This window comes from Elgaria multicarinata, chromosome 2, assembly GCF_023053635.1.
Source record: "Elgaria multicarinata webbii isolate HBS135686 ecotype San Diego chromosome 2, rElgMul1.1.pri, whole genome shotgun sequence".
Lineage (NCBI taxonomy): Eukaryota > Metazoa > Chordata > Lepidosauria > Squamata > Anguidae > Elgaria > Elgaria multicarinata.
The window spans coordinates 82,711,066-82,736,784 of record NC_086172.1 but is presented as its reverse complement, the minus strand read 5'-3'; the positions used below and the strand labels follow the sequence as shown (position 1 = coordinate 82,736,784).

The following is a 25,719-nucleotide window of genomic DNA, read 5'->3' as shown; positions in this document are numbered from 1 at the left end:
TTACTTCTCACAGGAAATGCTGATAAATGATTTTCATGAGCTGCGCACAACGGTGAAGCAGATGGGACTCCTGAAGCCAAGACATGCCTTCTTCGCCTTCATGTTTCTGCATGCTTTCCTGCTAGACATTGCAACCTGGCTCACTATCTGGTACTTTGGAAAATCCTGGGTGCCCTTCCTTATTGGGATAGCTATGTTCACCGCTGCACAGGTAATGTATTTGTGTCACATGGTATAGCAGCTTTGTAGAGTCTTCTTCAGTTCCACCAGAAACCCAAAGGGAAAGGCATTAAATGCAGCATACAAGCAGGAGAGAAACTCGGCAGTATCCTATTCAGCACTACCACTAGCATAAATAATGTTGCACTGGTTTCAGTGATCGCTAGCACAACACCAGTAGTGTTTGCTGACACAACAGGTTTTCTGGGGGAAACCTGATACTGTGCCAGCAAACTCTATCAGTGTTGCATTTGATATTATTTATGCTAACACAATGTATTTTATGTGAGTGGCAGTGTCAAAGTGGATGCTGCCCACTGTTCTCAGAAATCCCCAAATTTAAGCCTGACAATTTTAGAAAACAACATTTCTTTCTTCTGAAAAACTAAACCATTTTAAAACATTAAAACGTTTAACCAAACAAATTATTTTAAGCACAACCAATGTTTTCTTATTAACATATTAAGAGAGCCAGTGTAGTGTAGTGGCTAAAGTGTTGGACTGGGAGTCGGGATAGTCTAGTCCCCACTTAGCTAACTCACTGGGTGACTTTGGGCCAGTTACTCTCAGCCCAACCTACCTCACAGGGTTGTTGTTGTGAGAATAAAAATGGAGAGGAGGAGGACTATGTGTTCCTTGGAGGAAAAAAGGTGGGATATAAATGCAACAAATAAATAAATAATAAATAAACATACTAAACATTTTTTCAATTAGGAATAAAATGCTTTTTTGTTATAAGCAAAATAAATCTCATGAGAACTTGTTACTAAACTAACCTCCTATAGAACTCCAAATATTAGAAACTTACAAACTCAAACTTCCAAAAGAAGCAGGTCAGAGCTAAGTCAATGAGCATCCCCACACAGCAAAGCTAATCCTTTAGCAACTTTTTCTAAAACAGGCTAAATGTACAGAAGAGCTACCCATCAACAGTACCTTTGGACTGTGCTCCATCTCTTGGCACTCATCCAGCCCCATCACTTCCACCACCTCTCCTGACTCTGCTAAGAAAAAGAGAGATGGACCCTGTTCAAATGACATACTAAGCCAAGGTGGTCAAACATTTTGAGCTAAGCATTATGACATGTGATCCATGACTTAGCATGTTGTATCAACCATTCCTAACCATGACGGCTACATAACCACAGTTTTAAACATGCACACTAACCATTTGCTGCAAAAGGGTTAGTGGCCTGACCATGGTTTAGCATGTTGTCCAAACAGGCTCATAGAGTAGGATGTCTTCTATACTCAATCATAAAAAAAAAATACCTGCTGGTTTAAAAGACCACAATATACGACTTTCTCACCTTGGTCCAAACTTCACAAAGCCAGGAAATTGGAAGCTAAGGCCGATGCCTTATCTCACATGCCCCGTGATCAGTCATGATGTTGTGCAATGTCACAATTGTGCTTGCTTACAACTTACCCTCCATGCACCCACACTTTTCCTGGGTCTTTCAGTCCCAAATCCAGCAATGGTTAACATGTGGTGGCCATACTGACTTAACTAGGGATGGGCACGATTTGGTAGCCAGTATGTTGTTAGCAACGGTTTTGCATGACTGAGGGGTTTTTTCCCTGTTAACTGCCCTTTCTCCCTCAATGGTATTGAAAGCTCCTGTGATATCAAGGAGAACTAGTGTTTTGCACTCCCCTGTCCTTCTTCCAGTGCAGAAATAGTAATAACAATAATATAGCACTTTCAGGGTGCGTGGCACTTTACAAAGAACAAGAAGTTATTCTTGCCTTGCTTTTTGCCCTCCAGATCCAGTATGGATTTTTTCAGCATGATCTTGGACACCTTTCTGTCTTTAAGAAGCCCAAATGGAATCGATTTTGTCAATTCCTGTGTTTGGCACTGCTTAAGGTAAGAGTATATTACTGGGGGAGCAGGGTCGTTTCTAGGACTTGTCTGGTGTGGTGGTCGTGGTGATTATGACAATATATTTCTATAACACATTTCAACCATTCAAGGGGCTTCAAATACAGGATCTCATCCATCTTTACAGCAGCTCTGTAAGGTAGGTCAGCATTCGTAGCATCTCACTACAGATCATAGGAAAGGCTGGGTTGGGGGAAGAATGGCTGTCCTAAGGCCATCTTCCTAACTTAATGGCTGTGGTAAGATTTGAGCAATTTGCTTTCTTAATTACTACATTCCACTACCCCAGCAGTAGCCTATGAGCCTCATTTGAAGGGTTATGACAGCTCTTTTGCTTTGGGAAGAAGGGGAATGTGTCAAGTTCCCTAGTTTAGTATGGGTTCATTACTGGAGAATATTCTGGGTACCTACACTGACATGATTGCTCACAAAAGCCAGTGTCACAATTGTGCATTCTCCCAGGAGCATCTCAGTGTGTTCTCTTTTGGCTCCTCTTCACCAAAGATATACAGCTTCTCCCCATGCATTCTCAAAAGGCCATCCCATCATTTGGGTTTTAAACACAGCCCCTTTCTACACCTGCCTTTCCCCCCGGGATCATCCCTGTGCATCCAAATGACACACAGGGGGTCCCGGGAGCAGACAGGGATGATCCCTCCATTTTCCTGGGATAATCCTTAGGTGTAGAAAGGGCCACAATGCAGCTATACCTATACAACTTTTGTTATGCTATGCTCCTTTATTTAAACTGGTTTGAGTTGCCATTTCTTGAGTGTATGTAATGTGATCTGGTGACGTGTGTTTATGAGCTAGAGATCAGGGAGGCATCCTCCACTTTCCCAGCCACTCTGCCTTACTGATTAGTTCTTCAGAAGCTCCTGTTTTGTCTTTGGCTGGAGCCTTGGGATATGGGTTCTTGTGAAATTGCACACATTGAATGAGGGCGATGACACATTCCTGTTAATAAATGCAATAAATAAATAAATAAATAAATAATAAACACCACCAGAATGAAACAAAGGAGCATTCGCTGTTTCACTCAAAAACATATCTTTAGCATTGCACTGTGAATTCTGATCAACCAGGTTGGAATATTGCCAGGTACTTAAGAGTAAAACATCATTGCAGGTGGTAAACCTACCCACAGAGACAACAGAGAGGTATTCGGGTTCAGAGTGGTAGAGCTGCGTAATTTGTTCCCATATCGACAGAGTCATAGCTGAGCAAAAGTGTACTTTGACAAGTACAAAATATGGCTCTCCTTGGCTAAACAGTGTGAAGAGAGGATGAAACTCACAAAGATATATACAAGAGGGGAGTATGCCTCTGTGATGCTACAACAGCAGACAGGTGGAGTTGCATTCATACCCATTTGCACAGGATCAGCAATAAAAATATATATTTTTAAAAAATTACAAGACCATTTGTACAAATTACAGCAGCCACGGTAGTGGCTGCTGTGTTAAGGCCCGTCAGTAATCTGAAGATTCCACAATGTTATTTGCTATTACTAGGGGGGTGGTAAACCTAGCAGTCTAAAATGAAAAATATTTCAGGAATCTTTCTGAAACGCGGGTACTGCCAGAAAGAAATGCTGGCTTTACATTCCCTGCGCGTTTCAGGGAGATTCCTGAAATATTGAGGTCTGGGTGGGAGTTTAAAGTTGAAAAAACAGGGGAAAGCATATCTGTCGCAATCTGCTTTGTTTCTTCCGGGGGTGGTGACTTTTTTTTTGCGCAGTTGTAGCGCAAAAGGGGAAGCCTCCCGGAGGAATCCATAATCAGGATTAAATTCCCCTATCCATCTGATTGATGGAATGGCCTTTCTTTTTTAAAAAGACCGTTGCATCAATTTTTAATTAATTTTTTAAAATCCCATGTTTCTCAATGGGGAATCTGATAAGCTCACGCATGCGCGTGAGCTTCAGAATCCCCAGAGGGAAACGGAGAAGCAGGGAGAGCGCAGCCGGCGCTCATCCCCGACGGGTCAGGTAAGTGGGTGAGGGGAGCTTGCCTGGAGCCGCTGCTGCATTCATGCAGCAGCGGGCCCAGGCGTAGTGGGGGGGGAATCGGGGGGGAAGTCACCCCCCACCTCCCGGTTTCACCTTGTGTAGCCGACTTGGGCGGAGGGGGGGAGGAGAGGGGGGCCCGCGTCGCTGGGGTGGGGGTGCGGGGGGACCTTCCCTAGCCTCGCCGCCACTTTAACTGCGGCGGCAGCGAGGGCAGGGAAGAACCACGCCGCTGGTGTGTGTGTGTGAGTGTGTGTGTGTGTGTGTGGTTGATTCCCTAGCCTCCGCTGCTGCCAACCGCGTCAGCGGCCGGAGGCTAGGGAATCAATCACACACACACACACACACACACACACACACACACACACAGACACACACACACCAGCGGCACGGCGCTTCCCGGCTGCAAGCCCGGGTTTCAAGTGAGCGCCCGGCTCCACCCGAAAGCAAGCCGGGCGCTCAGTTGAACCCCGGGTTTGCAGCCGACTTGGGCGGGGGAGGGAGGAGAGAGGAGAGCAGGGGCTTACCTTACCTTCTTCCTCGTGGCTGGTCTGGCGGGAAATGTACTTCCCTGCCGGAAGTGACGTCACTTCCTTTTCCGGCAGGGAAGTACATTTCCCGCCAGACCAGCCACGAGGAAGAAGGTAAGGTAAGCCCCTGCTCTCCCCCGGCGCATGCGGGGTGGGGCGGTGGGGGTGGGGGTGGGGGGCGGTGGCGGCAGCAGCAGCAGCAGATCAGGGTAGGCCTTCCCTGACCCCGCCGGAGGCAGTGGCGGTGGGGCCAGAGTAGGCCCCAAACCCCAGCGGCGCGGGGCAGCGTGGCCCGGCCTACCCTGATCTGCCGCCGCTGCCAGGGCCACTTGGGTGTTTGTGGAGGGATGGACCCCCGGCGGCGGCCAAAAAAACTGAACTGTGGCCAAAAAAACTATTACTTGATTGAAGTTTTTAAAATGCTTTATACCTTAGGTTAAGAAGTGGCATAGAATAAAACTATCTAATGGAATTTTTAATAGTTGACGCATAAGGGTGCTTATTATTCATTCATATGCCAGTCTAAATCAGTGTGTATCTAATTATTCACCACGGGGAGGGGGGGAACCCATAGATTATAAAAGTTGTTGTTGTTGTTGTTGTTGTTGTTATTATTATTATTATTATTTATATAGCACCATCAATGTACATGGTGCTGTACAGAGTAAAACAGTAAATAGCAAGAACCTGCCGCATAGGCTTACATTCTAATAAAATCATAATAAAACAATAAGGAGGGGAAGAGAATGCAAACAGGCACAGGGTAGGGTAAAGTTGTATGCGTTTGCATACTCTTTCTTAATCTTTCATAAATGGTTATTTTGACAATCTGAAATCTTAATGCAAGCTTATTTAATATTTAAAATTATTTCACTCAAAGTGTTTTATGGACTGCAGTGTCAAGCTCAGGGCATTCGGAAAGTAGACAAGCTTGCACTTACCCATGCAAATCTTAGTTCAGTAGTCTCTTAAAGTCACCTGAAAGGCTGAATAATTTAGGAGACTTCTAGGAGAAAAAATGACTCTGTCATCATCATCACTCCATAGTGTGTAACACCCCTCCCTCCCAGATTCTCCTCCTGAGGTTAGGCAACCTGGTTCCTTCCAGATGTTTTGGACTGCAGTTCCCATAATCCCTGACCCTGCTGGCTGGAGTTTATGTGAGTTGTAGTCCAAATCTGCTGAAGTGCACCCGCTTGGCTACCCCAGATGGACACTAGCACTAGAACTTTTCTTTATCATGCCTTATTCTGAAATCTGAAGTCCATTCAGTAGTGTATTAAACTCTTAAAGGCCCAGAGGGAACCTATTTCCTGCAGGCATGTTTTCCAGCTGGGTGAGCACATGCCATAGAGAACATGCAGCAAGTTGTTAAGCAGTGTCTCAAGGACAGTAATGCCCCCCCCCTTTAAAAAAAAAATTGGTTTTCAGGACAAAGGACAACATGGACAGTATGAAACTTTAAGGACAATATGAAGTGTCCACAAGTGCATCACCCCAAAAATTATAATAGTGTGGCACTAATATTATCCAACACTGAATTGCCTAGGTAGAAAAACAAATGGACATTGCAAAAGCTTAAAAGGATGAGTTACTTTGGAGTTTCTATATTTTGTTTTCTAGTTTATTGTTCCCAGTCCATTTGAATCCATTATAGTGGGAAATGGCATGCTCCTGTGCAGACTGATATGCATCTGTTACCATATTCTGGTCCCTGTATGATGGTCTCTGTAGCACTAGGGCAGGTAACTGCCCAGTGAACCTCCCAGAGAGCTTCGGCTATTAGGCGGTATAAAAATGCAATAAATAAATAAATAAATAATAAATAAAACACCCTTCTACTGCCCTTTGCAGTTCTGTCAGTCAGGGTACATGCCACAGATCCTTCACAGAGCCAGCATTTAACCTCACCCAGAAATAAGATATGTTTGTATGTGTGACAGGCTTGGTATTGCAGTATATAAACATTAAAGAATCCAATCCCCTTCTTAATGCAGGAATTTAGCTGGCAGTTAGGGAGAACTTCCTCCCTCCAGTTATCGTTGCATGTTTGACTCCCATCAGCCACAGGCAATGCACTCTGCCCATGTTCATAGAATCATAGAGTAGCAGAGTTGAAAAGGGGGCCTACGAGGGCATCTAGTCCATCCCACTTCTTAATGTAGGAATCCACCTCGGATTCATCACAACATTTAAAGTCACAGGAGCCTTGCCTCTTTTGTGTCTGGTCAAGAGGGCAGGGCTCCTGCAGCTTTAAATGTTGTGATGAAGAGAGAATTTCACCAGGAGGTGCATGCATACAAATGACAACTGGTGAAATTCCATGTTCTATGCAACTGTTAAAGATACAGGAGCCCTGTCCTCCTTTGCATATGGTCACAAGGGGGGGCTGGTGACTCCGATGTCAGTGGGTCTATGATGAATCCGTGCGTATATGCATAGGATTGTAGGATTTTATGTCTAACCTTGCATAGGATTGTAGGATTTATGTACCCACAGATTCATAGCCCCACCGACATTGGAGTCACCAGCCCCCTGCCCCTGTGACCATATGAAAAGGAGCACAGGGCTCCTGTATCTTTAACAGTTGCATAGAAAAGGGAATTTCAGCAGAGGGGAACCTGGTGAAGTTCCCTCTTCATCACACCAGTTAAAGGTGCAGGAGAAAAATATATTTTTTACTTAATTAACATTAAAGAATGCACAATGGTGCATTGTGCATTCTTTAATGTTAATCAAGTAAAAAATATAAATTTTTTACAGTTATATTTATAAATATAAATTTCAGCAGATATCATTTGTATATATGGAGGACCTGGTGAAATTTCCTCTTCATCACAACAGTGAAAGCTGCAGGAGCCTTGCCCTCTTTTAAATGGAGTCACTCTAGTACAGCTCCTGCAGCTTTCACTGCTGTGATGAAGAGGGAATTTCACCAGGTGCTGCATGAATACAAGTGACACCTGCTGAAATTCCCTTTTCTATGCAACTGTAAAAGATGCAGGAGCCCTGTACTCCTTTGCATATGGTCACATGGTGGGGCTGGTGACTCCGATGTCAGTGGGGCTATGAATCCGTGGGTATATGCATAGGATTGTAGGATTTTATGTCTAACCTTGCATAGGATTGTAGGATTTATGTACCCATGGATTCATTCAGCTTGCACTGTTGTGATGAAAAGGGAATTTCACCAGGTGTCATTTGTATATATGGAGAACCTGGTGAAATCTCCTTTTCATCACAACAGTGAAAGCTGCAGGAGCCATACTACAGTGACCGCATTTAAAAGAGGGCAGGGCTTTCGTCATCCTTTACAAAAAGCCATGAAATTCAATGAACAAAAAACCTACGGTTTATAAAACAACGTTAAGGCCGTACACTTTCCCACCAAGCACCAAAAAGCGGGGAAATTGGGAGTTAAGGCTCGCCAGCCTTAACGCCACATCCTCCCTAAGGAGGCAGAAAGTACCAGTGAAATTCTCATTCTGCCAAAGCAGATAAACCATGAGGACAGGATGGAGAATAGGATATGCAGAGGTGACTGTGGGGTTGTGGAAAACTGATGATGAACAACTTAGAGCCACCTACTTCTTTTTTTGTTTAGAGCAGCCCTTCCCCAACCTGGTGCCCTCCAAAGGTGTTGGACTGCGACGACGGAGCAGGTAAGAAACCCCACCCCCTCCTGCCTGGCCCTGCTGCCAGGTAAGCCCCAACCCACTTACGTGTTCCATCATCACTGGGCCCGGGCTTGAACTGAGCACCCTGGTCCATCAGGAAACTCAATTCAAGCCTGGGCCCGGGGACGACGGAGCAGGTAAGCACCCCCCTCCTGCCTGGGCCCTTACCTGGACCCGCTGCCGCTGCTGTGCAAACTGCAGCAACGGCTCCAGGCAAGCCCCCACCCCAGCCCACTCCACTTACCTGCTCCGTAGTCGCTGGGCCCCGGCTTGAATCGAGTGCCCTGGTCCACCCGGAAGCAAGTCCGCACCTGCAGCCTTGCTTCTGGTTGGACTCAGGGGCTTGATTCAAGCACGGGTCAGGCCATGACAGAGAAGGTAAGTGGGGTGGGCTGGGGTGGGCTTGCCTGGAGCTGCCACCGCAACAGTTTGTGCAGTGGCAGCTCCAGGTAAGGGGCCAGGCAGGAGGGGGGTTGGCTGGAGCTGCCACACTTTGTGCAGCGGTGGCAGCAGGTCCAGGTAAGGGGCCAGGTGTGTGTGGGGTGTGTGTTCTTACCTGCTCTGTCATCGGCTGGCCCTGACTTGAATTGAGCCCCTGGGTCCACCCAGAAGCAAGGCTGCAAGTGTGGCCTTGCTTCCAGGTGCACCAGGGCGCTCAGTTCAAGCCCGGGCCCAACGATGACAGAGCAGGTAAGCGGGGTGGGGTGGGGGTGGGCTTGCCTGGAGGCGCCGCCCTACGTTCCCCATCCTGCTGTCCCAGCATTCCTGACCATGGGACATACTGACTTGCAATGATAGATCGTTGCAGTCCAACACCTTTGGAGGGCACCAGGTTGGGGAAGGGCTGCTCTATACAAAAAAAGAAGTAGGTGGCTCTAAGTTGTTCGTCATCAGTTTTCCACAACCCCACAGTCACCTCTGCATATCCTATTCTCCATCCTGTCCTCATGGTTTATCTGCTTTGGCAGAATGAGAATTTCACTGGTACTTTCTGCCTCCTTAGGGAGGATGTGGCGTTAAGGCTGGCGAGCCTTAACTCCCAATTTCTCCGCTTTTTGGTGCTTGGTGGGAAAGTGTACGGCCTTAACGTTGTTTTATAAACCGTAGGTTTTTTGTTCATTGAATTTAGATATTCCTCCCCCCAAAAAAGATCCAATTTGCGCAAATTGCCATTGTTAAAAAAAAATCTGCTAGAGATCCAGGCAACATCAGTGGGTGGAGGGGAATAGAATTAAATCTGCCAAGGCAGAACCAGAAAAGTATATTGAGATTTCACCCCCAAAATAGAATTCTCACCCCCACACTAAAGTAAAAAATTTTAAAAATAGGATCAGCTACATGCTACATATTTAATGTAGTGTATAGTTTAACCCTTAGATGCTGTATTCTTCATGCATTGGGAATGAGAACAGGATATTGCTCTACCCATGAATAATGTGTGTGTGTGTGTGTGTCTGTTTCATTATATATAAAGGGTGGACCACCGTCTGTGTGGAATCGTATGCATAACCAGCATCACGCCAAACCCAACTGCTTCCGCAAAGACCCTGATCTCAGCATGCACCCGGTCCTGTTCAGCCTAGGAAAGGCACTTTCTATACAGGTGAGTAAATAGAAGGTTTGGAACAGATTCAGACCCAGAGTGAAGCTGTGTTAGTTCAAAGACTCCACAGACAAAAACTGTGTTAGTTAAAAGACTCCATACCCTTTATGACCAACCTGGGAATGAAGGCCCACAGAGCTTTCCAACTCCTTTGATGGACTGTTTGGGTTAGTTCCTTATTACATAATATTTGACTTTCCTTTTGTCTAAAGAGGGCACATTTCCTGCTCACAAGACTCACTAAAATATCTGTCTCCTCCTAGACAAGCGCACATGGGTTTTCATTCCAGGTGCACCAGAGCCTGCTGGGACATGCCTTTTTTTCTGAAACACTTAACCTGGCAGTAGAGGAGAACTGTGACTAAAAAGCTGAGCTCCTGTCTTCCTTACAATAACTAATGTTTATATTGGTACTTGATATTAGGAGGTCTGCTTTGGATGCCAAATTGGGCTGATTCGGACAGATTTGGGAGAGATCTGAATCAAAGTGGAGCTTCAAAGGTGACTAAATCCATACCTAGATACTCCTGAAGATTTGTGAGCAATTTGACTCTGGTGGGACACAGAGGCCATTTCTACACCTGCCTTTCCCCCCAGGATCATCTCCAGATCACCCATGTGCATCCAAATAACACACAGGGGTTCCCTGGAGCAGGCAGGGTCAATCCCTCCATTTTCCTGGGATAATCCTTAGGTGTAGAAAGGGCCAGAGTGTCTCCAAAAGTTGATACACTTTTCCCCAAGGTGGAGAGAAGGAAGGGTGACATTTGTGACTGGCAGCTCTAGCTCCTAATCACAGTGGCTGGTTTTACCTGAGTTCTCCAACCCAGTGCTTTGGGGAAAGAATTTTGAAGTAATATATCTCAGGACTGATGCAGTGTCCAGTGCTTTTTGCTAGTTCTCTCCCCCAGGAGCAGGAGTGTTTAATGAGTTTTGGTGCTATCTGTGTGACCTAGGGTGGTATAGCATTGAGTGCTTGCTTGTAAAATGTTGGATGTTCAAGTGCTTCTGCCTCTACCACTGAATGCTCCACCATCTGCCTCTGTCCTATTGTGCTTTCTATGACTTTGGTGGCAATCGAACACAAACCAAACGAAAAGTCTAAAATAGTTTTTCATTCATCATAATTCAATAGCCCTTGCACCTGTCCTTCTGAAATTTTTCAGGATTCTTGCCCAGGGACATCTCCATTATGTATGCAATTTTAATACAAATTGCCTTAAAGTGGGGTAAGGGGAAGTGAATCACTTCTCCTGTCCAAAATTTGTACAGACAAATAAATAAATAAATAAATAACTTGCACCTTGCCTTCTGAATTTTTTAGGTTTCTTAACTATGACCACCTCTGTTATTTTCATATTAATTGCCCACAAAAACATAGGAGGGAAAGTGTATCCTTTTTTTTTTTTTTGAGCCCCCAAACTTTAAAAACTGCTCTTGCACAAGATTTCTTGCACCTATTCCTCTAAAACTTTGTAAGACTGATTCCCTCAGGAGGAGGAACATTCCTTTCAAATTTTATCCAATTCTAAAAAGGAACAGTTATCAGCAGTTCCATAGGTAAAGGTGCATAGTGCAAAATCCCTTGTCAGACATAATCCTCTCAAGTGGCTACTATGTCTGCAACTCTTGTCCAATTCTGATGGGGGTGGGGGGAGTTACAGCCATTTGTTGATGTTCAATGATAGTCAAAGGGAGGCATGAAGATTTGGATTTCCAAATCAAAATTTGGACCCAAAACAAATTGGACTATTTTTCAAATCGGATTCCAAAGCAAATCTTGTGATTGGAGCATAACCATATTTTATTCTGACACTGTATCCCTGTTATTGCTACACAACATAACCTCCTTCCCTGATCGGAATACCATGAGAAAAATATGTGTAAATTGGCAAAAAAGTAAACGAAGCTAAAAGACTGCAATTTATGTGTTGTTTGTTCTCAATATGCAGCTTGGAAAGAAGAAAAAGAAATACATGCCTTACCAGCACCAGCACAAATACTTTGCCTGTAAGTGTCTCTGTCATTTCGCACAAGAGCCAAAAACTGGAAATTGCCACCTTCAGTAAGGCCATGCCTCTGGGTGGATTAGGACAACAGTGTTGTGGAACTCTTGATTGGAATTTGTGGGTTAAGCGTATGAGAGGAATGATTTGATAGAAAATGGGATTCTATAGTAATATATATGTGCTAATATGACCAGGGGTTGGGGGTCTCCTCCCAGATGTGCTCAAATTTTATCTAGATTTGTGTGATTTACAAAGGAAGAAAAGTTCTTAATTTTGTATTATTGTTCTTCAATCTTTTCACTACAGTATTAGGCCCATTGACATTCATGCTTTACGTCCAGTTCAAGATATTCCATTACGTCTTTAAAAAGAAAACATGGATTGTAAGTAACCTATGGAGTTGTGATTGTTTTGTCTTCTGTATAAGCATATGCAGGAATTGAGGTATATCAAAGTGGAACATAGATCTATTTCTTATGGATCTGTGTCACAGACACACCCAACCCCTCCTCTTACTACAAAGAGAGGAAAGTGGAGAATGTATGGAGCTATCATCAGGCTTATAATCCTGCAAATGACTTTTGTTTGCATCTGACAAGGTCGTTTGTACCACCGTTGTTAAAGAACTTCAGGACCAGGGGCCAAATCCAGCCTATCTGGGATACCAATCTGTGGTTCCCCAGAAGATTATGTCCCCTTTCCCTGAGCCCACCCCTTCCCCACCCCCACCCCTAACCACCAGGATGTACAGATTGTGCAAAATCTGTTCATCTGTGTTTTGCAGATTATTATTATTATTATTATTATTATTATTATTATTATTATTATTTATTTATTTATTTATATAGCACCATCAATGTACATGGTGCTGTACAGAGTAAAACAGTAAATAGCAAGACTCTGCCGCATAGGCTTACAATCTAATAAAATCATAGTAAAACAATAAGGAGGGGAAGAGAATGCCAACAGGTACAGGGAAGGGTAAGCAGGCACAGGGTAGGGAAAAACTAACAGTAGAAAGTAACAGTAGAAGTCTGCACAACATCAAGTTTTAAAAGCTTTAGGAAAAAGAAAAGTTTTTAGTTGAGCTTTAAAAGCTGTGGTTGAACTTGTAGTTCTCAAGTGTTCTGGAAGAGCGTTCCAGGCGTAAGGGGCAGCAGACGAAAATGGACGAAGCCGAGCAAGGGAAGTAGAGGCCCTTGGGCAGGCGAGAAACATGGCATCAGAGGAGCGAAGAGCACGAGCGGGGCAATAGTCAGGCACTTTTCATTCCATCATCTGCCCTATGATGGAAACAGGGTGGGGTTTTTTAGTTTCCGAATTCATGCAAATGCACCAATTCCCCCAAATGCATCAGTTCCCCCAAATGCACATTTTCATGCTTTAGCCTATGGGGGAAATGTGCATTTTTGGCCAGGTTGTTTTTTTTAAAAAAACCTCTATGATGAAATTTGTGCAAAATTCCCAAAGGTTTTAAAAACAGTCTTTAAGTCTGCAGACTTCGTCCAATAGGAGGAAAATTTGCAGGTTGGATTCATAAAAATCTGAATTAATCTGGTCCTATTGTAGATTTCTCTGACATCCCTACCAAGCATTTGGTGGTTTTCCAGCTTTTGTGAATCCCCCCCCCCCAATCTAAAAGATTGAATGACCTCTCCTAAGGCTTAGGTACCGGCATTATTCCTCCCGACTAGCATTAGAAAAACGTATCTTCCCTCACCCCCAACCCACCCACTCCTGGTAACCAAAATTCAGGTTTCTCCAATAAAACCTGCCATTGTACTGAGGCACTGTCACTAGTGTTGTCCCAATAAAGATGATTGACAGGATAAAAGGGCAAAATCAATTCTAAATCTAGTTAACATTTCTGTCTTGTCTCATCTATCCACCAGCTTGACCTCAGCTGCCCTAGTCCAATCTACATTTTTTTAAAAAGTGCTAACAAGGCAATCTTTGGCATGTCTGCAGAAAAAAGATTCCACAGTGGTACTTAGGCCAGGCAACAGCACCCGGATTTGTCACACGGGCCATTCTTCAATCTTAGGTCTTCTCCAATGTCACCAAGGACAGGTTTCTTCACTGATGTCATCGCCATGTCATAAAGGGCTTTTATTCAGTCAATATACATGGCTGGTTTGAAAGCAGACACCTGTGCATTCTGGTTTATTGCTTTGTTTAATGTGCTACTGGTGAAGCTGGCGTTTGCTTTGGGTGGAAATCCTCCAGCAAATTCCAGTTTCAAAGGAGGAATTTTACTCAAGACCAAAGCAGAGGAGGAAAGTGTTAAATACCCCTTCCATGGCTGCTGCAATCCCCATAATTATCCCACCACCACCGCCACCGTTGCAATCTGCATTTTAGTAACTTGAGTGTTAGATGCAAAGATGCAATTATCATCATATCTAGTTTGGCTCCTCTAATTAAACACCTGTGCTCTGGTCATTGCTTTTTCTACTCAATTCATCTTCAGAGTGCAGGACACAGAATAATGGGCTCAAGTTACAGGAAGCCTGATTCTGGCAGAATATCAGGAAAAACTTCCTGACTGTTAGAGCAGTATTGCTCTGAGTCATGTGGCATTATGGTCTTTATAGGTCCATAATTACTCCAAACTTAGAAAGTTGTAACATTATATATATACATTTCTTTTTGGCTTGATACTCTTTTCTTTGGCAGGAGCTCTTTTTCATTCTCTTCTACATGGTCCGTGTCTATCTCATGTACGTTCCTTTAATGGGATTTAAGAGTTTCATGGCATTCTACTGGCTGGCCAGGTAATAGTCGTTGTACAAATCTCTCTTCAGATGTCATAGATTTACAGTGGGTGAGGTCAGAACAGGTATCCTGCACATACATATTGGCATGTTCACAGTGGGAGGGGTTTAGCATGCAGTTAGGCACAAAATGTGCGGTTGGAAAAAATGTGCAGTTGCAAAGCTGATAGATACACAATTGGAAAAACTGGAAAAATAGGCTAATGTTATGTGTATGTTTATTAAGAAATGAAACAGGCAATGTCAGGAACGCCATGTAACACAAATTATGTAGGGGTATGTGCTGAGTTTCCATACTTAAAGCAAATTGCCAAATGATATTAAAACAAGTTCTACTTTTGGGCCGAACCTCCTCATCTTCGGGCAGGTAGCACTTCATTGCATCCTTGTAAATACCTTTAAAGTACTACTGTTCTTATGCCTTAGGCCTGCCTTCTTCTGCAACCAATGCAAACAGCTGGTTTGCGGTCTCCGTCAGCCAATGGTGATATAATATAATGGATGGACAGATACATGTTTTCTGTTTCCATGGAGAGTCAGGCCCTGCTTTTACTTTTGAGCACAACACTTGCACTTATGGGCCTCTTGATGTTGGTGTTATAGAGTTTGGTGACAAATATGCAGGCGAAGATCGTACCAAAGTTCTTGCAATTTGGTGACTCTGTGAAAAATATGGTGTGCACACTCTCTCAATATACCCTTCCCTAATCTATACCTCTTCCCACACAGCAAGCATAAGTGATGGTCTGCCCCCACCCCCCGCCCCATTAGAGTTTGGTTATTTTCCATTTTGCAAATAGGGGGCCGAAAACTGCACTTTTGTAGAAATTGCTGATAATTGTTCATCCTTCTTAAAAAAATATTTTTTAAAATTAACAGGGTTAATTTTCTTGCTCATGGTGGTTTTTAGAAGAACATGACAGGCGTTGCCAAGTTATGCTGTCTTTTACTGATTCAGAAATTTCCTGACTATAGAACATGTTTAAGTTTCTTTAAGGCACATGTACATTTCACGAATATTGGTGTGACACGAATGTTATGTTAGAATAACCAACCCGCTCAATTACACCTTTATAATGGTAGAATGCCTTTTTCCTTTCAAACCTTAACTAAGAATGCATGCCTGTGTGTCCTTAAATATTTACTTTTATGGTATACTAGGGATTAATACAGGCTGGGAACAAATATTGCATAGTTATTGCATAGCCTTATTACATAGCCTTATTGTAAAAGGCTGTAATAGGAAACTTGTATGTTATTTACAACACTGCCTGGAATAGGCTCCAGGGCACAAACTTACTAATATCAATATATATCTGACTGTTCATCAGTTTGTCTGGAGGCCTTGTGGCTCTACCTAGTTCAGTCTGTAAAGCCTTGCGTTCTGTTTGGCCTAGTGTTTGAGGCCTTGCCTCTGACTCAGCCAGCCTGGGAGTCTCTCTGAGCTTGTTCTACTGCCAGAAGGTTGGAGAAAGAAGGATAAAGAACCCTCAGGCACAAAGAGCTGGAAAGAGCAGTTGGGGCCTGCCCCGTGATACTTTTTCCCCCCTGAAGAGAGAACTAACTGTGCAACCAAGGCTAGGGTGACCATATTTTGGAAACCAAAAAGGAGGACAACATGGTCACCCCAAGGGGGCATGTCCAGTACCAAGGGGGCGTGCCCACCCGAACATAGCCTTGGTCACATGTCTGATTTTACAGCACACATTTAAGACAAATCTGTTCTACATAACATCTTAATGTTAAAATCACTGAAATAAAGAACAAGTGAGAGATTCAATGTATCTGAAATTAACTTCACTCACTCCTACTTTTGTAGGTTTTGCTGTACTTTGAAGCTTTTGCTATACTCTCTGTGTTACATTCTCCCCTTCCCTCAAATATCTTTTCTGACTGTATCTTCACTCATTGCAAGCTGCTATTGTTGTTAACAGGGTTTGCTACTGGCCCCAGATCTGTTTCAAATTTGGTATGGCTAAAGCTCTGCCTAAAAGCTATCATGGTGCCAACTTTCAGCTCTTTATCTTTAAAAATGACAGTTTAAAAAATAATAATTTTAAAACCTCATTTTTTAAAAAAAAAACCCTAAAAAATCAATGGATGAACGGAACTGTTTCAAATTTGGTGTAGCTAAAGCTCTACCTAAATCCTATCATGGTACAAAGTTTCATCTCTTTATCTTTAAAAATGACAATTTTAAAAATAATAATTTTAAAACCTCAATTTTTAAAAAATTCCTAAAAAATCAATGGATGAACAGATCTGTTTCAAATTTGGTGTAGCTAAAGCTCTACATAAATCCTTTCATGGTGCAAAGTTTCATTTCTTTATCTTTAAAAATGACAATTTAAAAATAATAATTTTAAAACCTCAATTTTTAAAAAATTCCTAAAAAATCAATGGATGAACGAATCTATTTCAAATTTGGTATGACTAAAGCCCTTCCTAAGAGCTACCATTGTGCCAAGTTTCATGTCTTTATCTTTAAAAAATGATAGCGTTATAAGCATTTTTGTTAATTCCCATTAGAGCTGCTCTTTGGAAAAAAATCCGGATTTCCCCTCCCCCTCCCGGATTTGCCATCAAAACCTGGACAAATCCGGGCAAATCCGGTTATATGATCAGCCTAACCAAGGCTGGGTTTTCTGCTGAAGACCTGAGCAAAGAGAAGTCACTCAAGGGCTGTGGAGAATGGTAGCTACTGGAGGCAGTTTTTGGTGTTCCTTGCTGGCTAAAACAAGCATAAGGCAAGGTCTGTGTCTGATTCTGTACAGGGATGCTTAGACAGGGACTGAGGGGGGAAAGTGGTTATCCTGCTTTCTTTTAACCCAAATGTATGCCTCTTACCCCTGAGCCCACAAACACCCAAACATATGGTGTCAGGAGTTGTCCCTTTTCCTTTTTGAGTCAACAGCAGTCAGTGCTGAAAGTCCCCAGGCCCTGTTGATTGCAGTGTAAAATGGAAGGGTGTACGACAAACAGTCCTGACTCCAAGTTTTGGAGTACCTTTGGGTAAGATACTCTCAACGGGCCCCTCCCTCAGTGACTCCATTTTCTATTGTCTCCAGCTACTATTGCTCCTCATTCTCTTTCTCATCATTAGTACCACTTGCTTGCTTGATAGCCAGAGAGCCAGTGTGCAAGGAGGCAGTGACACCCACAGCATCTCCTTCTCATCGTCTGGGCAGAGTAAGGGTGAGGTGAACAAGCAGGTTGCAATGATGAAGAGGAACTACTCAAAAGGGCTCCTGTCAGTAGGCTATGTCATGACTGCTCCCTTCGGGCCTCCTTTTTACCTCTCTCTATAAAGGATCCCAACCATGAACACAGTCAGAATGCTGCTACCCACTGGTTCTGGGATTCACTGATCCTTCTTGGTCCCACAGCAACCAGCCCAGCACTCTGTGCTCCTCTCTATGCACCTTTTACTCCACCGCCGCCACCATATAACTCAGTACCTTAACTCAGGTACTTTAAGAATCCAATCCAATTTGTGAAACAAAATAACTTTTATTTAACAATAAGTAAGTTCATGCAGTTTATCAATCTTGTGGTTTCATTCGTTTCAATACTTAGTTGTTACAATACAGTATATCATGTATCCTTGCCTACTGTACCCACTAGTCAAAATCTCCTCCTATTCCCTTTCTCCCAAAACAATAAAACGCAGATCCTACACTGATCTAATCCCTTCAGCAGACAAACCCAGACCCTCTCTCACTCTGTCAACTCTCAACTCTAACTGCTAACTGTCATTCCCCCTCACACACTTGAATCCAACAGCCAATCAGCATTCACTCCAACATTCCATTTACTCCCTCCCCCTCCCAATGGAATTTACCACTTACCATCCTTACCACATGAAATCCAAATAGCATTTACATCACAGATTTATTTATTTATTTATTTATTTATTTATTTATTTATTTTATTGCATTTTTATACCGCCCAACAGCCGAAACCCAGATAAATAACAATAAACAGTGAAACATCACAGACTACTGTTAGAGTGTGGGCACATGCCTACTTTTGATGCTGACCCTGATGCAACCAGCTGATTTATGCTTAATATACAATCTTGTTGAAAACTGGAGAATGGGGGAGCAGAAGGTTCAACTGTACTTAACAGTCACCAAACCAAGCACTTAGCCTGACGATTTTAAAATTACCCATACGCTTTCACTGCATTGGGGATAGGGCATTGGCAGGGAAATTTATAACATCACGAGCATGCAAAAACCCTGCAGAACCTTAAAAGCATTCAAGGATAGGGTGGCCACTTGCACATCATAAAAAGGAGGACATGTATCACACACAAAAAGAGGGCAAATACAACATAGAGGTATATAATATTTACATGTGCTAATTTATATACATAGACTCACATTTTGAAATAATTACTATAATTTAAATAGAAATATAGTCTAGTCCTGATGTCAGTTGTTGATGGGTAACATCAAGGTCTCTGCTTCTGACTTGTTGTTGTTTATACTGGACCTGAACAGGCCAGGCCATCAAACAGAGGATGCCTTCAAATAGAGGACTATCCTCTTCAAATTAGAACATATGGCCATCATATATTTGAACCTAAAAAAAAAAAAAACAGTGTTTGAGACTTACCCATTTTGGGGCAGTACAAGTTTGGTGAGGCAGCAGGCCTCAGATCCTTTAAAAAAAATGGCGGGCGCGACACCCTCCTTCCTCCCGGGATGTTGCGCCTGCATGTGGAGTAAGGGGAGGATCTCGTGATCAGGATCTCACACGATCCTCCTCCCTCCCTCCCTCTGATGTAGAAATGGCCATAGTCTATGAATCTGGAGATTATGGCTCATCTGGGGAGTGGTGGGAGGAACTCCCTCCTTTGCTCCTTCTTGTGAACTTCCATATACATTGAGCAGACATGAGCAAGGCTGCAACTTTAGTGGTCAATAGCCACTCTTGGAATTGATTTGGATGATAATGATTAGTGATTTTCCCCCCCACTCTGTGTATTTTTGTCTACACAGGTTCCTAGAAAGCAATTGGTTTCTCTGGGTCACACAGATGAACCACATTCCAATGAACATCAATTATGACAAGAATTTGGACTGGGTTTCTGCCCAGGTAAGAGAAATTATATCTAGAGCAGAGAATGGGGATCTTAGGGCCAGGGTCCCAATCCGGCCCTCCAGCATTCCCCTGGTCCCACTCACTTTTTCCCAACCACCAGTCATTTAATGGCTTCCCTGCTTTTTTCCCTGCAGTTTTTCCCCCTTATTGTAAAAGGTTGAAATACTTCTCCTATGGGTTATTTATTAGCAGTAAGAGCTTTCAGCTAAAATATGTTGGTATTTTTGGTCACGCCATTGTTGCCTTTGGCCCCATTGCGTTCCCTTCAGTCTTGCCCACTACTGGAGTGCCCCCCCAGAGCCTCCCCAGATTTGAATTCAGCCCTTGGACTGAAAGAGCATGATGCATTTGGGCAAATGCTAGCATTCTATAAGGCCGGGTTGCATTGCTTTTGCTAAATTATTCCATGCCATTGTCTTCTTGAGTACATGATCTTGTGAAGAAAGATAGGTATGAACTGGGTTGTCTGGGCTAGAAGCCAGCAGTCACATCCTAATTGCAGCCCTTGGGGGAAAGGGCAGCTGCATGTGGACCATGAAAGTAACTACTAGCTCTCCGTATCTGAAGCCCAGTTCACATTAACCTTTCTCCAGGTGGTAAACCCAGGTACACAGTGGCATGGGGGATCAATTTTGTAAGATGGCCCATAGAATGAGGAATGCAGCAGATGTTCAGGGCCAATTGTAGCCTGATGTTTTCCATCCATGGACAGGATGACAGAGAGAGGAGGCTCTGGCCTCTGAGAAGCACTGCCTAATTTCTCATTGGGCACAGGTTACATGGCATCTGAACCTGGCAAGGATGAGTTACAAACCACCCCAGAACCCATAGCTTGTTCTAGGCTTGTAGGGTGCTTTTTAACACACTACCCATCCTCGCCAGGTTCAGACGTCATGGCAACCCGCATCCATGCAAACCCACCCAGAGTCTGCTAAAGGGGTCAAAAATGGTTGGACAGCAGATTACCTGAGTCACCCTGGCAAGTATCTCCCTATTATTAGGTAAATTAGAGGTGATGTGCTGTGTCATGGAAATTCAACAGCCAGCAAATACCTGAACTATCTCTCCTTTTCCCACTCCCTGCTGAGGATGTGCTAATATCTCTGCCTGTGAACAAAAAACAATAGGCCGGCAGTTTTGAGCCAGACTGTGAGTCAAAAAACTGAGTTGGGGCACGGGGGTGGGGGGTGGGGAGCATCTTAGGGTATGGGCTGTTCTCCGAGAGATCTGATGTCAGAGCACTGAACTTTGGGTGTCTAGTGGAGTGGTTAAGTTGTGCCCCTCCATCTCAGATCAACCTGTATATTTGTAAAGAGGAGGTGGCAAGAGGGAAAGCCAACTTGTTTAGAAAAGAAAGTGTGTGAGAGAGGGGGGGGGGAGAGAGAGAGAGATTATAATAAATTCTAAATATGTTGATCAGTGGCTAGAAAGCAATGGTCCCTAGAGCACTCTGAAGAGGTCCCTAACATCAAAAAGAAAATAGAAGAAAATGGAGGGGGGGAATTGAAGTTTCTGCCACATGCTGAAGAGAGAACCCACTTTCCAATTAAAAAGCAGCTTGTTTCTTCAGGAGTACAAGCAGCTGAACTGGGAATTACATTCCTCTGTGTGCCCACTTCCTCTCTACTCATGTATACAGCTAGATTTCATCATGGTCAAATGACATAAATGCATTTAAGTTTTGATTCAGGGGGCCTTTCTAATGTCCTTTCATGTGATGGACACGTGTTATGGAAACCCACAAAAAACGAGAAGCAGTGGTCTGCAATACCACAAAGTTTTTTAAGAACCGCTGTTGAGAGTATTGGCAATGAAAGAAGTGACTGAAATTCAGCCCATTTCTCTTCCTCACTTAGCTCGCAGCTACTTGTAATGTGGATCAATCTTGGTTCAATGACTGGTACACCGGGCACCTGAACTTCCAGATTGAGCATCAGTAAGTATGAGATATAGAGAAAGAAGATTGTACAATATAAGATACTCATATGAATGTATCTGGAAGAGGCCTCCCTGGCAACAATGCACCACATCCATATTCTGAACACAGCTTTGTAGCGATGGGGCAAAAATCCGCCTGGGCCTCCGAGAGTAGTGGACACCCCCACGTCTGGCCCTCCCAGCCCCCGACAGACACACTGGGGGCATGGCTAGATGAGGGGGCAGAGGGGAATGATCTTGTGATATAATGATCCTCTCCCTCTGTTTACATGTGGCGCGCGACATCCTTGGAGGAAGAGGACGTCACGCCTGCCATCCTCGCCCTGTGTCTGGCTCTTCGCGGTTTCTCACGAGGAGCCAGAACGAAACCAGGACAGCCGGCCAAACGTCCTGCAGTCTTGGTATCATCCCAAGACTGCAAGAAAAGTCAGGATTAAAGGGTAGGCTGATATCCCGGGGAAAGGGAGGAATCATCCCTCCCTGCTCCTGGGATCCCCTGTGCGTCCTGTGGGCACACAGGGACGATCCCAGGATGATCCCCGGGATATCGTCCCATCTAGACATTTCACCCCATTCCTGCTGCAGGACAAAGGGCGCACACAGGTCTGGGTGGACCTCACTTCTACCCTGACCTGTGTACACCCTTTATCGTTTCTTCTGCTATTACCTCAGCATGGGAAATGCGCAATTCTCCCAGCCTCTAGAAAGTGCTCAATTCCCCTGGCATGCCCTTAGCATGCTGGGGGAATTGCACACTTTCCGGTGTCACCGGAAAGCGTACATTGCTGAGCGCTCAGCTGAGGTGGCTCCCAGAACAGGGCCAGCTGAGCAACACTTAGCGAGCTCACAGGGTGGGTGCCCCACAAGTTCTTCATTACCTACTTTGTTCCTGAATAGATAGTAGGGCTGTGATCTGCTTCTCTTCGGGTCAGAGAAGCAATAGTGAGGCGGCCTGATTCGCCTCTGGAAAAGGCGGAGGTGAAGAGAGTCGGGGGGGGGCTGCGGATCGAGGCGAAAAGGATTGCCTCAATCCGGAGTTCTGGACACAGGTAAGTGGAGGCGGGAGGGGGACTCATCTGGCGCTGGCGCCACAGTCCCTGCGGTGACAGTGATGGAGCCAGGTAAGGGGGCAGGGAGGAAGGAGGCTTATTTTTGTCCATCGCGGTCCATTGTGGGCTTCAATTGAGGCCCCAGCTTCGAGTGGAAGAGGCCACAGCCTTCTCTTCTGCTTGAAGCCGGGGCCTCAATTGATGCTCGTGATGGACTGCGACTGATGCAAATAAGGGGGTGGGGGTTGGCCTACCTGGCGCTGCTGGCGCCACCGTCCATGCAGCGGTGGCAGCGGAGCCAGGTAAGGGAGGAGGGAGGGCGACTGTCTGTCGCGGTCCATTGCGGGATTCAATTGAGGCCCCAGTTGAAGCTGGAAGTGAAGACACAGGTAAGGAGGTGGGGGGGTTGTCTTACCTGGCCCCACCACTGGCACCGCTATCCATATGGCGACAGCGGCGGAGCCGGATCTCGCTCCGCAGAGCAGAGCAGGGGACAGGCAGATCAGTTCCGGATCGGGCCATAAAACAGATCGGGGGGGGGGGTTTCCATACACAGCCCTAATAGATAGGTGGTGGCTGTGGCCAGGAATGTTTTTGCACAATTTTGGTTGACTCTAATAAAGTCATTCATGCCCTATTTATAAATGCCCTGATTACCTCCAGACAGGACTTCTGTAATAGATGGTATGTGGGGCTGTTTTCCTAAACTGCCTGGAAACTGCTATTCACGCAAAAGATAGCAGTGAGGCTCTTGTCAGGAACTTGGGCTTCTAACATAGGTATTATAGCTCCTTCATTGATTAATACTTTGTTTCTGAGCCCAGCCAAGGTGCCGATTCTTACCTTTAAAGCCGTCAGTTGTTTGGGACCTGAATATCTGAAGGATCTCCTCCTCCTGTATGAACCTGCCTTGTTGCCCATCACTCTGCCCATTGAGATGCAGGTGGTAGCATCATGCCACCAGGTGTTCTCGATAGCAGCGGCCAGGCTATAAATCACTGCCAAGGAGATGGGGCTAGACCCCTCTTTGAGCACATTCAGAGGGCAGGTGAATATGGCACTTTTAATATTTTATTTTATTTATTTATTTATTTATTTATTACATTTTTATACCGCCCAATAGCCAAAGCTCTCTGGGCGGTTCACAAAAATTTAAACCATTAAGAACATAATAAAACATCCAACAATCTAAAAACCCAAATACAAAATACAATATAAAAAGCACAACCAGGATAAAACCACATAGCAGAAATTGATGCTGGATTAAAATACAGAATTAAAAGCAAACTTTAAATTTAGGTGTTAAAATACTGAGAAAATAAAAAGGTCTTCAGCTGGCGACAAAAATAATACAGTGTAGGTGCCAGGCGGACCTCTCAAAATATGCATTTTGTGGCACACCCCTTTTGGGGGATGCTATTTGGGTTTTTCATGCTATCACTGCTGTATTTGTTCTTTTTTCTGGTTTATTATTCTATAGTTTTATCATGGCACTTCTTATGTTCTTACATTCTTAATCTGGCCACCATATTTAGGGGGAAGATGTGGGTGTTTTTTTATAACAATGTTTTTATTGTTTCATGAACATACATAACATAAAAGCATTACATAGAGACATTACATCTAATGAAAAAGAAGGGAAAAGAGGATAAAAAATGAAAGAAGAAAGTTAAAGAACAAGAACAAGAAATTTTTTGGGGAAGATGTGCGTTTTGAACACAGCTGAGATGCTTTTCGCTTGCTGAAGGCTCTGTGATACTCACCTGACACCTTCTTCTCTCCTCTTTCCACAGCCTTTTCCCGACGATGCCTCGCCACAATTACTGGAAGGTGGCTCCACTGGTGAAATCCCTCTGTGCCAAGCATGGGGTTAATTACCTGTGCAAACCCATGCTCACGGCCTTTGCAGATATACTGCGGTAAGTGCCCATTAATGGGGGGTGTTCTCAGTGGAAGGAACAGCAGCATGTCTTGATGGCGGGCAGGGGTTTGGAAGAGGGAAGCATTGTGAAGTATTGCTAATTAATGAGATCCCTTTTCCTCTTTGCAGCTCTCTAAAACAGTCAGGGGAGCACTGGCAGGAGGCTTATTTCCATTGATAAGAAGAGGAAATCCACAGGGCAAATGGAAAACAATGGTTGAAAAACTTAATCTTCATTGTATAGTGTAGTTAGGGAATGGGACAAACTAAATGACCAATTGTGAATAGGTTTTTTTTTCTCCTTCCGTTGCATACCTTGATGTACTGATCACTGCGGCTTTATGAATGGAAGGCAGGGATGGGGCTGAGAAAGAAAGATATTCAATGTTAGAAAGAGAATATCTTACTTTGGTGATGTCACTTCCTGTTTGTAAGGGAATAAAAGCAAACCAGGGGCTCATCTAGATCTATAGCCCTTTGGGGAATGGGGAGGAACAATCACGGAGTTTTCTACTTCCAGGATCATCCCTCAAGGGACACATGCCAGCGTGTTGTCCTGGAAGTAAAGAGGGATGGTCTGGGGTAAACTTTTGTATTTATTTTTGTATAGAGGAGACATTTGTGCAATTGCGCAGGCATGACCCTGCACAAAGATGAGTTTAAAAAAAAAAAAAAATTGGCACTGGAAGATGCTGAGTGCTGTCCCAAAGATGGTGAAAATGCTGTCCCCTCACTCCTGATGCCCACTCTCCCCTCACAGCTCCATACCCGTTTCCTGAGCCCTGCTACTCGCAGGGAAGAGGGGGGGCCCTGGGAGGGAGAGCCACACCACCAATGGAGCTCTGGGTGGTCCCAAGATGGTGGAGGAAAACGGGGGAAAAGTAGTCCCAGATATCCCAGAACTGAATGCTCATCCCTGGTTCACCCCAGGATCAGCTGTGCATCATTTGGACGTGCAGGGATGGCCTCATGACCACCCCAGGATAAATGGCAAGTA

General features: G+C 44.3%; 1 protein-coding gene across 1 annotated transcript in view; it reads left to right on the top strand.

Moving 5' to 3' along the window:
- The window catches only part of LOC134392585 (acyl-CoA (8-3)-desaturase-like), a 34,159-nt gene extending 8,833 nt beyond the window's left edge, over nt 1-25,326 (top strand). Inside the window, exons 3-12 of the mRNA XM_063117025.1 lie at nt 14-211; nt 1,988-2,089; nt 9,794-9,922; nt 11,875-11,932; nt 12,238-12,314; nt 14,608-14,705; nt 19,712-19,808; nt 21,671-21,750; nt 24,595-24,720; nt 24,852-25,326. Coding sequence (XP_062973095.1) covers nt 14-211; nt 1,988-2,089; nt 9,794-9,922; nt 11,875-11,932; nt 12,238-12,314; nt 14,608-14,705; nt 19,712-19,808; nt 21,671-21,750; nt 24,595-24,720; nt 24,852-24,900 — 1,014 coding nt within the window. The 3' untranslated portion in view covers nt 24,901-25,326. The remainder of the gene's footprint in view (nt 1-13; nt 212-1,987; nt 2,090-9,793; nt 9,923-11,874; nt 11,933-12,237; nt 12,315-14,607; nt 14,706-19,711; nt 19,809-21,670; nt 21,751-24,594; nt 24,721-24,851) is intronic.
- The last annotated feature ends 393 nt before the right edge of the window (nt 25,327-25,719 follow it).